Source organism: Dendrobates tinctorius, unplaced genomic scaffold (genome assembly GCF_039654945.1).
Source record: "Dendrobates tinctorius isolate UK_male_01 unplaced genomic scaffold, ASM3965494v1 ptg000065l, whole genome shotgun sequence".
Classification (NCBI taxonomy): Eukaryota; Metazoa; Chordata; class Amphibia; order Anura; family Dendrobatidae; genus Dendrobates; species Dendrobates tinctorius.
Genome location: NW_027361733.1, coordinates 3,949,985 through 3,962,045, shown reverse-complemented (window position 1 = coordinate 3,962,045; position 12,061 = coordinate 3,949,985). Strand labels below are relative to the sequence as shown.

Here is a 12,061-nt window from a genome sequence, read left to right as displayed (position 1 = left end):
GAGAATCTAAATGGATAATGAAAACCAATGCAACAGGTCCAATGGGTTTCAATGAGAAGATAGACATGGCAATTTTTTGTAATGATCATCGGTCATGCGTATCGTATCATTGATTAGTTCTGTTTAATTGATTGCGTTTTGTTAGGGACTTAGTCTCCTATTTAACACACATGGAAAGTATATAAAAAATTCCTTTTCTATTCCCACATTTTGAATTGTGACGTAGTATGCCGGCTAGGATGTTTTCCAATATTCTGGTTAGGTTTTTTACATACATATTATTGCATTCACATTTTTATGGCAAGTACTTGGATATTAATATGTATGAAGATCATTTATGTGTCATTTTTTCGTGCATATTCTGCTTCTGTAAAATGTGATCTTTTAAATTTGTCTTCCTGTACATGGAAAAATATATTTGTGTCTTGTTAGACAGAGCAATATTGATTAAGTCTATCTTCTACCTATTTCAATGACCCTATTTAAAATAATTTAAATATTCGGATTATAAGCATTGTGGTCTGGAGAGTAGAATTAGTCTCACTTATGTGAGGCATTTTTATTTTACTTTGGTTTTGTTCTTTTGTTTCTTTTTGCAATTGTATGTTGCTTAGCCAAAATTTGTATTAGTATTAACATTTGTCGTTTGTTATGCATCTCTATATGTTTTTGTCTAATTCACATTGTCACTTAGATAACAGCTGTGGAAGGAGGAGGTGTTGTGAGACGTGTTCTTTATTTGAATCCGTCACTTCCTTCCACAATATGACCCGTTGAAGCGCTCGAGTAGCGCGAAACGGCCGTTGTCAGCCTTTTTTGCACTCCTTGTCACTCCGCTGGCTTGGCATGAATATACTTATATGCCAATAAACCCATGAATTTTTACTCGCTGAGTGCGACCTTCATTCTTTTCATGTACCTTGAGGATCATCTGATTTCAGGTCAAGCACCCGAGTCACGCAACTGCTGGCTTCCTATGCGCCGCAATTCTCCTGACAAGACACGGTAACAGCAGTGCCGTCCGCGTTTTCTTTCTTTTGTCTTTATAAAGGAAAGGATTATCAAACTCTTAAAAGAGGGTAAATCATCACGCAATGTTGCAAAAGATGTTGGTTGTTCACAGTCAGCTGTGTCTAAAATCTGGACCAAATACAAACAACATGCCAGGGGTCGTTGTAGTATCAAAACAACAACAAGCAAGTTCTGCAGAACCTTTTTGTTTTTTTGGTTGTTGCGGTACCTTGCTAGTCCAGTGTGGCTCCTTTCTCTGTCGCCTCATTGGGGGACACAGAGACCATGGGTGTATGCTGCTGCCACTAGGAGGCTGACACTATGCGCAAAAAAGGTTAGCTCCTCCTCCGCAGTGTACACCCCACCGACCGGCAGGAAATTCCTCAGTTTAGCTTAGTGTCAGTAGGAGGTGGACACGGGTCTTTCGTTAGACCCCTATCTACCTCGACGTGCGTCGTTCCTTTTCAGGTTTCCGGAATCTGGAGGGATACCTCATAGCTCTCCGCAGCGGGACCATGAGAGCACGGCTGCGTGCCAGCGATCCAGATGGTCCTCGCCCTCCGTCTCCCACCCACTCGCCTACCAGAACCTGTCGGTTGGATGAGGCGCGGACACAACAGAAGACGGATCGGACAGCGTGGGATATTGAGGTACCTTTATTGAATGCAATCGGAGGTAAGTATGGGGTCCTCCGCATTCTTAGGCGGGCTTCTCAGCGGCTTCTGGTTTCCTCAAGATTCTTCAAAGAGGTTGCTGCGGCATTAATGCAAGGTTTCTGCGAAGCCTGCACCTCTATGGCCGCAGTTAATCCAGGCCCCGGCTTCAGTGTGGGCCTTGCTCTGCTCTTCTCCCCCCGCTTTCATTCCTAGGCGGGTTTCTCCCGCCCGGCAGACATCAGGCGGCGTTCTTCAGGACGGTTGCCGCGGCAGCGCTGCGGGACCTCCGCGCCGCCCTGCGCTGACAGGCGGCCGCCGCTATTAATTTAGGTCCCGGCTTCATTTCGGGCCTACTTCAGAGTCGCGGCCACGCCCCCCGCCCCTTTCTCCTAAGCGGGCTTCTTTCCTGCCCGTTCTAGGTCCGCCCACCGCCTCTCCTTTGGACCCTAACCTGTTCTTGGCCAGCGGGCGGTTCCTCCTTCAGCTCGACGGCTAGCTCCGCCCTTCTTCCCCTGAAAGCGCGCGTTCCTCCTGCTCCTCTCAGGCGGCAGCCATCTTCTCAGCATGTCAGGTGGACACCGATCTCCCTCAGCCTGTCAGCCGGACACCGCTCTCCTCTGCCCTGTATCTGCAGACAAGTCGTGTAGCATAGCTTCTGGGGACACTGGACCGAGAGTAGCTCTGCAACTGCAGACTGACACCCTCCTTTGCCTTCTGTCCCCCAACCTTCCGGCACTGCTTCAGTTGTTCTCCTTCACTATGTCTAACACTAAGCCTGATGGTGCCCGTCCTCCGGCTCCCTCTTGCACCCTAGTCAAGTTCTTTGCATGTTCTTCCTGCAATCGCAAACTTCCCTCAGGTCAGTCCACTCCCCTCTGCATCGACTGCAGCAACCCCATTCAGCCCGACGCCGCTCAGGAGCCTTCTGTTGCTCCACGTGAGAGTGAACCCCCCCCCATTCCTGGCTGGGCTTCGTCTCTATCACAATCAGTGTCAGACCTCACCAGGGTGTCTCAGTCCCTAGTGGCCGTTCTTGATAAGTTGCCCCTGGACACTTCTGCAGGGTCCGGCAGGTCGCAAGACGTTCCATCTGAGCCAGCTAGCAGAAGCCGCAAAAGGCCCAGGCAGGATCCCCGGCAGGAATCCTCTCCTGGCCTCTCATCTGCACCTAGTCCTTCCCAGCAGTCGCCCTCCCGTGCCTCCTCACCCGAGTCAGGTGAAGCGTTCTCGGTTATGTCTTTTGAAGGGATTTTAGAGCTGGATTCTGACCAAGACGCGGACATGAAGGTTACGGTACAGAACCTCATTGCGGCGATGAACCACACCTTCGAAATATCTGACTCCCCTGCGAAATCCTCAGATCAGGAGGTTTCGTTCAGATGGGCAAAAACACCATCCAGGGTATTCGCTTTCCACTCTGAGTTTGGCAAGATCCTTGCCAGGGAAAGAGAAATTCCGTCCAGGTGATTTCAAAGAGGGAAGCGCCTCAGCGTGCTGTATCCGTTTGCTAAAGAGCTCACGACAACTGGTCTGCTTCCCCCTCGGTGGACGCACCCGTGTCCAGACTTTCTAATAACACAGTCAGAATTATTGAATCCTTGGCAAAGTCAGCATTCGAAGCGGCTGCAGCAGCGCTATGTCCAGTCTTTGCCTCATCTTGGGTGGCAAAGGCCATAGCCACTTGGGCAGAGGATCTCCTTAAGGGCATCCTAGATAAGGCCCAACCAGAGCAATTGGCTGATTTGGCCAACCAGATTTCCATGCAGGGGATTATCTGCTTTCTTGGATGCCGCGTCTTGCGCTGTTCAGGCGTCAAGCAACGTTGTGGCAATCTGACGTACAATTTGGCTCAAGGCTTGGCACGCGGACTTGTCTTCTAAAAAGTCTCTTACCAATCTGCCTTTTCAGGGAGCGCGTCTCTTTGGGTCCCAACTGGACCAGATTATTAAGGACACCACTGGATGCACGAGTTCCCTCCTCACTCAGTCCAAGCCTCGCAGACCCCCGCCAAGGCGTCAGTTTCGGCCCTTTCGGGCTTACCGTCGCTTCAATACGACAGATAACGTCTCTAACCAACAAAGACCACAGGCACGCCAGGATAGAAAGAAGGTGTCCTTCAGACCCACTCCCTCCTGGCGATCTCACTCCTCTCAGGGCAGACCCTCCAGGTCCAGATCTGGACGGTCCACATCAGCATGACTATCAACGATCTCCCCAGGGTCCCTCCCAGTTGGGAGGTCGACGACTCCGTTTCTTCAGGGACGTCTGGCTGGCCTCAGTAGAGGACGCTTGGGTCAGGGAAGTTGTACCCAGAGTATTTACAAAGATCATGGCGGCGTTGATGGCCTTGTTGAGAATCAGAGGTCTCGTTCTTTTTCCGTACCTCAACGACATTCTGATCAAAGCTCCTTCCTTTCATCAGGCTCGCCAAAGTCTTACCATTGTCTTAGACACCCTGGCCAATTTCGAGGGGCTCATCAACAAAAAGAAGTCCTGTCTTATCCTGACACAACGTCTTGTGTTTCTGGGTCTATTGTTCGACACTCGTCGATCAAGGGTTTTTCTCTCTCAAGAGAAAATTGGCTCCCTGCAACGGGATGAACGATCGCTGCGGATCATGAGACTTCCATCTCTCCGGACAACCATGAAAGTCCTGGGAAAGATGGTGCCGACAACAGAGGCGGTTCCCTTTGCCCAATTTCACTCCAGACCTCTCCAACTTGCCATCTTATCCCGGTGGAACAGGTCTGTCCTTTCCCTGGATCGCCCAATTCGTCTTTCAAACCGTGTCAAGCAGTCCCTCAATTGGTGGCTGACGTCTCCTCTGATCTCCCTAGGACGGTCATTCCTCCCCATTCACTGGCAGATTGTGACGACGGATGCCAGCCTCCTCGGCTGGGGGGCACTGTTCCGCAATCACACTGTTCAGGGTCGTTGGTCAACTCAGGAGTCAGCCCTGCCAATCAACGTCCTCGAGATACGAGCGATTTATCTGTCTCTCGTTCACTGGGAGAGACTTCTCAGTCGACCGCCAGGGGGGGACACGGAGTGTCTCAGCCCTGGCAGAAGTGTCCAAGATTCTTCTTTGAGCGGAGGTTTCAGTCCCGGCAATATCCGCGGTGCACATTCCCGGCGTGGACAATTGGGTCGCCGATTTTCTCAGCCGCGAGGGTCTCGCGGCGGGAGAGTGGTCCCTACATCCGGAAGTATTTCTTCAGCTTTGCCGTCGTTGGGGAACCCCGGACGTTGATCTGCTAGCTTCTCGCCTCAACAGGAAAGTCCCACAGTTTGTATCCAGGGCTCGGGATCCTCTCGCAGTGGGCGCCGACGCTCTGGCCATTCCTTGGTCGCAGTTCGAGCTCCCCTACCTGTTTCCTCCCCTGCCTCTTCTTCCCAGGCTGCTGAAGAAAATCAAGGCGGAAGAAATTCCAGTCATCCTCATCGCCCCAAATTGGCCCAGAAGGGCTTGGTTCGCAGACATCGTCAACCTTCTCGCTGATGCCCCCTGGAAACTTCCAGGCAGGGCAGATCTGCTGTCTCAAGGTCCGACTTGCCACCCCAATTCTCGGCCGCTCAATTTAACGGCGTGGCTGTTGAGACCGAGGTTTTGAAACTATCAGGCTTTTCGGATCGAGTTATTCATACCATGATCCGGGCCAGGAAGCCATCGTCTTCCAAAATTTATTACCGTACTTGAAAAGCCTATTTCACTTGGTGCGAAGCCAACGATATTCCGCCCATGCGTTTCTCGCTCCCTTCTGTCCTGGCGTTTCTTCAGGCAGGGTTTGTTGCAGACCTCGCCCTCAGCTCTTTAAAAGGTCACGTTTCGGCGCTGTCCATTTTATTCCAGAAGACCTTGGCCTCTCGTCCTCGGGTCAAAACCTTCCTTCAAGGAGTGGCTCATACGGCTCCTCCGTACCGAGTGCCCATAGATCCTTGGTATCTTAACCTGGTTCTCGAGGTCCTGCAAGGTCCTCCCTTTGAACCTCTCAGGGAGGTTTCCCTATCTCTCCTTTCATGGAAAGTAGCCTTCCTAGTAGCCATCACCTCCATCTGGCGTGTGTCGGAATTGGCAGCGCTCTCTTGCCGCTCTCCTTTCTTGGTACTCCACCAGGACAAGGTAGTTCTGCGGCCTCCGCCCTCTTTCCGTCCTAAAGTGGTGTCCACTTTCCACCTGAATGAGGATATTGTTCTCCCGTCCTTTTGTCCGGGTCCAACTCACCCTCGGGAGCGCTCCTTAAACAAGCTGGACTTGGTCAGGGCGATGAAGGTCTACCTAGCTAGGACGACTCCTTTGCGGAAGACACTCTCTCTTCATCATTCCATATGGAGCGCGAAAATTGTCAGCCGGCCTCCAAAGCCACTATTGCTCGCTGGGTCAGATCGGCAATTTTGGAGGCCTACCGGGTCAAACATCGAGCAGCCCCTCCGGGACCGGGAATTAGAGCGCACTCTACCCGGGCAGTGGGGACCTCCTGGGCAGTACGTCACAGAGCTTCCGCTCTGCAGCTTTGCAAAGCTGCAACCTGGTCGTCGGTTCACACATTTGTGAAATTCTACAAGGTCCACACCTACGCTCCGGCGGACGCCAGCCTTGGTAGAAGGATCCTGCAGGCTGCGGTAGTGAGTCCGCTGGCCTGATGGAAGTTTGTTTTTCCCACCCCAGGAACTACTTTGGGACGTCCCATGGTCTCTGTGTCCCCCAATGAGGCGACAGAGAAAACAGGATTTTTGGGTTGCTTACCGTAAAATCTGTTTCTCGGAGCCTTCATTGGGGGACACAGCACCCTCCCATGTTCTACAACTCCTGTTATTATGTTTGTTGGTTGTTTACAGCTGAGTTGTCCTGTTTTAAATCTATTCTGTTACTTCTCCTACTGCTTTCTCACTAACTGAGGAATTTCCTGTCGGTCGGTAGAGTGTACACTGCGGAGGAGGAGCTAACCTTTTTTGTGCATAGTGTCAGCCTCTTAGTGGCAGCAGCATACACCCATGGTCTCTGTGTCCCCCAATGAAGGCTCCGAGAAACAGATTTTACGGTAAGCAACCCAAAAATCCTGTTTTTACCCTTGCAATGCCGCATTGCAATCTGTGTCATGGCCAAAGCCTTAATATGATCAGACTACAGTGGCCATGTTATTTCTTATCAGAGTCTGCCTTATTAATGCCCGTTGGCTCAGTGTACTGCCCTAGGTGCAGTACAGGACCCATCATCGTACTGGTTTTATGGTTGTAGAAAGTGCAATAGCAATGTAGTCTTGGGAGAAAAACCAGAAGCTGTCATACGTTTCTGACATTCTTTTGACATACCATAAATATCTCAGATGTTAATACTCCTTTAATTGTTAGTGACCTTGCGTAATGGTTAATCTGACTGTGATTTTTGGATCAGAAGAGCTTTTACATCCCTGGTGAATTTCCAACAAATATGGACATGAGAGTATATTTCAAGAGTGGATTATAATCTATGGTGTACTGTGTGTTTGAAAGAGAACGGGTCCCTGAACCATCTGATTACCTTTTTTGTTGTGTCTTTTGCAGGAGCTTAGTCTCAGGAAAAAAGGTCTAGACTGCCTGGTGTCTATCCTGAAATGTATGGTGGAGTGGAGCAAGGACCTCTACGTTAACCCCAACCACCTATCCAATCTAGGTGAGGTGTCATTGCTTCCCCCTCAGGTGGGATGTGGTTTTGATGCTCATACTATTTGTGCAATTCATGAAGTATAAAATGTATGCAAATCTGAATGATGGATCAGTTGAGCCCTGTAAGTCTCTACTGTACATGCTGGTACCCCATTGGGGCGGTCTACTATATGAGGGGGGGGTCACTTTTTAGAGATCTCTACTGTATGGGCAGTCATACTATAGAGCTCTCTACTGTAAGGGCAGACCCCTGCCATGGGGGGGGGGGCGGTCTAGCCATGGCGCCCCCTGCCATGGGGGGGGCGGTCTAGCCGTTGCGCCCCCTGCCGTGGGGGGCAGACTAGCTGTGGCGCCCCCTGCCATGGAGGGCGGTCTAGCTATCTGCTATAGGGGGAGTGGTTCTGTGGAGCCCTGACGTGGATAACCATGAGAATCTGTGCCGTTTTGCAGTAGTGTTAATGTTTATGCTGTGGCCTTGTGTCTCATTAACACTGTAATAACCACGACATGCATCTTTCCTTGTTGCTGTGGTAGATTTTTCTTTCTTTATTGATTTATTTGTAGTTTTATTTTATTACAGGTCAAGAGAAATCCTCTGATTTTGAAGGTGGAGAAAATAAGACCCCAGAAATTTTGGGGCACCGGAGCAGCCCAAGTTCCCTGGACTCCACCGCCTCCTCCGGCATCAGCAGCACCCAGTCCTCCATCCCTGATGACCCTGAACAGTTTGAAGTGATCAAACAGCAGAAGGAGATTATCGAGCACGGGATTGAGCTGTGAGCAGCAATCTGGTCACACTGGTGTGGTGCATATAAACTTTGATTCTGATTTTTGCTTTTTTTATTCACAGATTTAACAAGAAACCAAAGAGAGGAATCCAGTATCTGCAGGAGCAGAGCATGCTGGGGGCCACCCCACAGGACATTGCACAGTTCCTGCACCAGGAGGATCGGCTAGATTTTGTATGTGACATTTCTAAATACTGTGTATGATATTACAGGTTTAAGGGATACGGCATATTCACAGGATATACTTCTATTTTGGGCTAACAATAATTCTTTCAGTTGGGTTTTATTAAAAGTTTTGCATCGGTCGCCTTATATGGGCCCTTTGTTATCCTGCACTGTGCTGGCTGAAGAATGAGTTGACTGAGAATCAATAAGTGAATTCTTATGTTTTTTTTCCTGAGCTCCTCTTGGCTAATTTCACATCAAAATTCAGCTAAATTCTGTGATGTTGTCATAAATCAGCACAGAGGAGTTAATAAAAATACAAATAGAAGTTACAAGCTGTCAAACTGAGAATGTCAGTAAGCTTATTCTATCTGCAGGATAAAGATCCTGTAAAAGCCAAACAGCGCAACATTTTTAATGAATCCCAACGGCATAATTTTTTTATTTTAGTCGACATTGTAACCCTGTAGGAGGGTCGCCTTTTAAAGGGGTTGTCCACTATTCTGATGACACCTTATCAATTGCTATATCTTATAATCGATGAGGGTCTGGTATTTGTGACCCACATCAATATTGAGAACAAAAGCACCTGACTCTTGTACAGCGAGATGGTCAGGGGCAAATCTGTAAAGCAGCCACGTCGCTGACTCCTGACAACTCAGCGTAATTGCTAAGTCTAGCTTTTACCTTTCTTCTGACTCAGACCATGATTGGGGAATTTCTTGGAGAAAATAACCGCTTTAACAGAGAAGTGATGTACGCTTACGTGGACCAGTTGGACTTCTGCGACAAGGATTTTGTGTCTGCTCTACGCCTGTTCCTTGAAGGCTTCCGTCTGCCAGGGGAAGCCCAGAAAATTGACCGACTTATGGAGAAATTTGCAGCAAGATACCTGGAGTGTAATCAGGGGTAAGGTCGTAGTCACTTCATCCTCAGGATCGGCTGCTTTAATGAAAACCTAAAATATAAGATGTGCCCTGCTATGGCGACTGAGACCTTCTATTGTTTTCTCCCCTTGCAGACAGACGTTGTTTGCCAGTGCGGACACAGCCTATGTCCTGGCCTACTCCATTATCATGCTGACCACTGATCTTCACAGTCCACAGGTAAGCTTCACTTACAAGAATCTATTCAGTCTATTTTCTGGCATGACCTCTGAGCTGACAATCCTTTATTTACAGGTGAAAAATAAAATGACAAAAGAACAATATATTAAAATGAACCGAGGGATAAATGACAGCAAGGATCTTCCAGAGGAATATCTCTCCGCCATTTTTGACGAGATTGAAGATAAAAAGATTGCGATGAAGGAGACTAAGGAATATACCATTGCAAACAAATGTAGTAAACAAAGTAATTATTACATACACTGTTCACGCTGTATTACATCCATTGTGCTGCCCTGCTGTGGTGACGGGGTGGGTCTGTGACAACCTCTCAGACATGATATAGAGGCTGGTTAGTTGTTAACAGTAATAGATGTTGCTGTAGTATAAGATGTGTGGATCTCACGTCTGATCACACCGTATTTATATCACAATTATATTCAGTGATGTCTCAGCTCCGCACCCAGTTGCTGACAATTGTAGTATAAGGTGGATCTCCTTTCTGGTGATGTAATTAATTAAATTACTTTTCTCTTTGGGGGACACAGACAGTGGGTGTTATGCTGCTTGCCACTAGGAGGACACTAAGTAAACCAGAAAAAAAGTTAGGAAAAAAAAAAAAACAGCGAGAAAGTTGCAGTCTAAAACATAACCTTTAATCCATTAGGTTAAAACATGAATGGCACAGGATAGCCGGGCATAGGAAAAAACACTTCAAAAACAGATGACGCGTTTTGACTTAGCAGTCTTCATCAAGATCTATGTTCTGATTGCAAAGCATGTGAATATATGCCAGGAAGTCAAACATAATTGGTCAGACTATCGGCATCATTTGAATAGTAAACACACCATAAACATTGTTATGGCCCACTGGGAGGAAATATTCCTATATAATGATGACAATCCTTACAGTACCAAAATTATATGGTATGGCCGTTATATAGATGACCTATTGGTGTGGGGGGGTACACAGGAGGAAGCAAAGGAGTTTATCAATTATATCAATGATAATGGGTTTAATTTAAAATTTACATTTTTTTTCATGATTTTTCTATCAATTTTTTGGATTTGACTTTGTCTGCAGTTATTGACAAACACTTAGTGAATATCTCTCCTTTTTACAAACCCACAGCAAGTAATTCCACTCTCATGGCAAGCTCTTGTCATCCTAAAGATGTTGTAAAAAATATTCCTTATGGAGAATTAATAAGGCTGAGACGTAATTGTAGTGACTTCTCCACTTTTTTAGAGGAATCAAATAAAACTTGCAACAAATTAATCAGAAGAGGTTATCCAGAAAAGGATTTAATTCGGGCTAGAAATAGTTATTAATATGAAAAGAGAAAGTCTTTTAAAAAACAAACAAAAAAAAACTGAAACCAACAAATGCAGTAGGTTTTTCTGGTGTCACTTTGCAACAAATTATAGTTCTCAATACAAAAATATGGTCTCTCTCATCAAAAAATATTTACCTCTCTTAAATCAAGATAACAAATTGAGAGGTTTTAAAAAAACCCTGTGCGGTTTGTCCCAAATAAAAGCACCTACATTAGGTTCATTATTATCTCCTAGTGTTTTCATAGATCCTGAAAAATTTCCTTCTCAAAACAATTGGTTGAACCTGAAGGGATTTTTAAAAATGTGGTGCAAATATATGTAAAGCATGGAAGTGTGCACGGAAGACAGAGAAATTCTTTTCAGCGCAGGATTCTTCAGTTTTTTATATTAAGGGTTATGTTTGTATGTAACCCCCCTTCTCATGTACAGCACCATGGAATTAGGCTGTGTGCACACGTAGCGATTTTTAAGCGTTTTTGCCGCGATTTTCGGCGCGAAAACGCTTAAAAATCGTGTACAGAACGCCCCCCATGCATTCCTATGGTATTCCGCACATGCTGTGCTAATGCTGCGCTTTTTTCCGCAGCGGAATCGCATCGCGGAAAAAATCGCAGCATGCTCATTCTTTTGTGCGGAATCTCAAAGAATTGCCGCGATTCCGCACCCATAGGAATGCATGAGAATCGCTTACTTCCCGCATGTGGCTATGCCCACCATGCGGGAAGTTAAGCGTCTCATGTGCGGTTGGTACCCACGGTGTGGAGGAGAGGAGACTGTCCTCCAGGTCCTGGGTACCATACCCCTGTAAAAAAAAAAGAATAAAAAATAAAAAATCGGGTATATCTACCTTCCGGTGTCCCGCGCTGCATTCCCGGCCTAGTGTTCCCAGTAATGCCTTGCGGCAAGGTCCTATGATGACGTAGTCTCGCGTGACTCTAGCGGTCTCGCGAGATCGCTATAGCAATGCGAGACTACGTCATCACAGGTCTCGCAAGGCATTACTGGGAACGCTGAGGCCCGGGATGGCAGCGCGGGACGCCGGAAGGTAAATTATACCCCGATTTTTTTTAATTTTTTTTAGCATTTTAACATCCTATCTTTTACTATTGATGCCGCATAGGCGGCCTCAATAGTAAAAACCTGGTCACACTTGTCAAACACTATGTTTGACGAGTGTGACCAACCTGTCAATCACTTTCCAAGCGATGCTTCAAATCGCTTGGAAAGTGCTTGAATAACGCACGCGAAAATCGCGGCAAAATCGCGAACATAATCGCGGTAAATTCGCGGTGAAATCGCGCGGGAAAAAAACGCGCTATTTCTGGGAAGGAGTCCGGTCTTTAGTGAGCGTTTT

General features: G+C 47.3%; 1 protein-coding gene across 1 annotated transcript in view; it reads left to right on the top strand.

Annotated features, from left to right (window-relative positions):
- The window catches only part of ARFGEF2 (ARF guanine nucleotide exchange factor 2), a 124,974-nt gene that overhangs the window by 34,765 nt on the left and 78,148 nt on the right, over positions 1–12,061 (top strand). The window contains exons 13-18 of the mRNA XM_073580533.1: positions 7,209–7,317; positions 7,891–8,086; positions 8,161–8,272; positions 8,967–9,172; positions 9,285–9,369; positions 9,445–9,616. Of these exons, the coding sequence (XP_073436634.1) occupies positions 7,209–7,317; positions 7,891–8,086; positions 8,161–8,272; positions 8,967–9,172; positions 9,285–9,369; positions 9,445–9,616 (880 nt within the window). The remainder of the gene's footprint in view (positions 1–7,208; positions 7,318–7,890; positions 8,087–8,160; positions 8,273–8,966; positions 9,173–9,284; positions 9,370–9,444; positions 9,617–12,061) is intronic.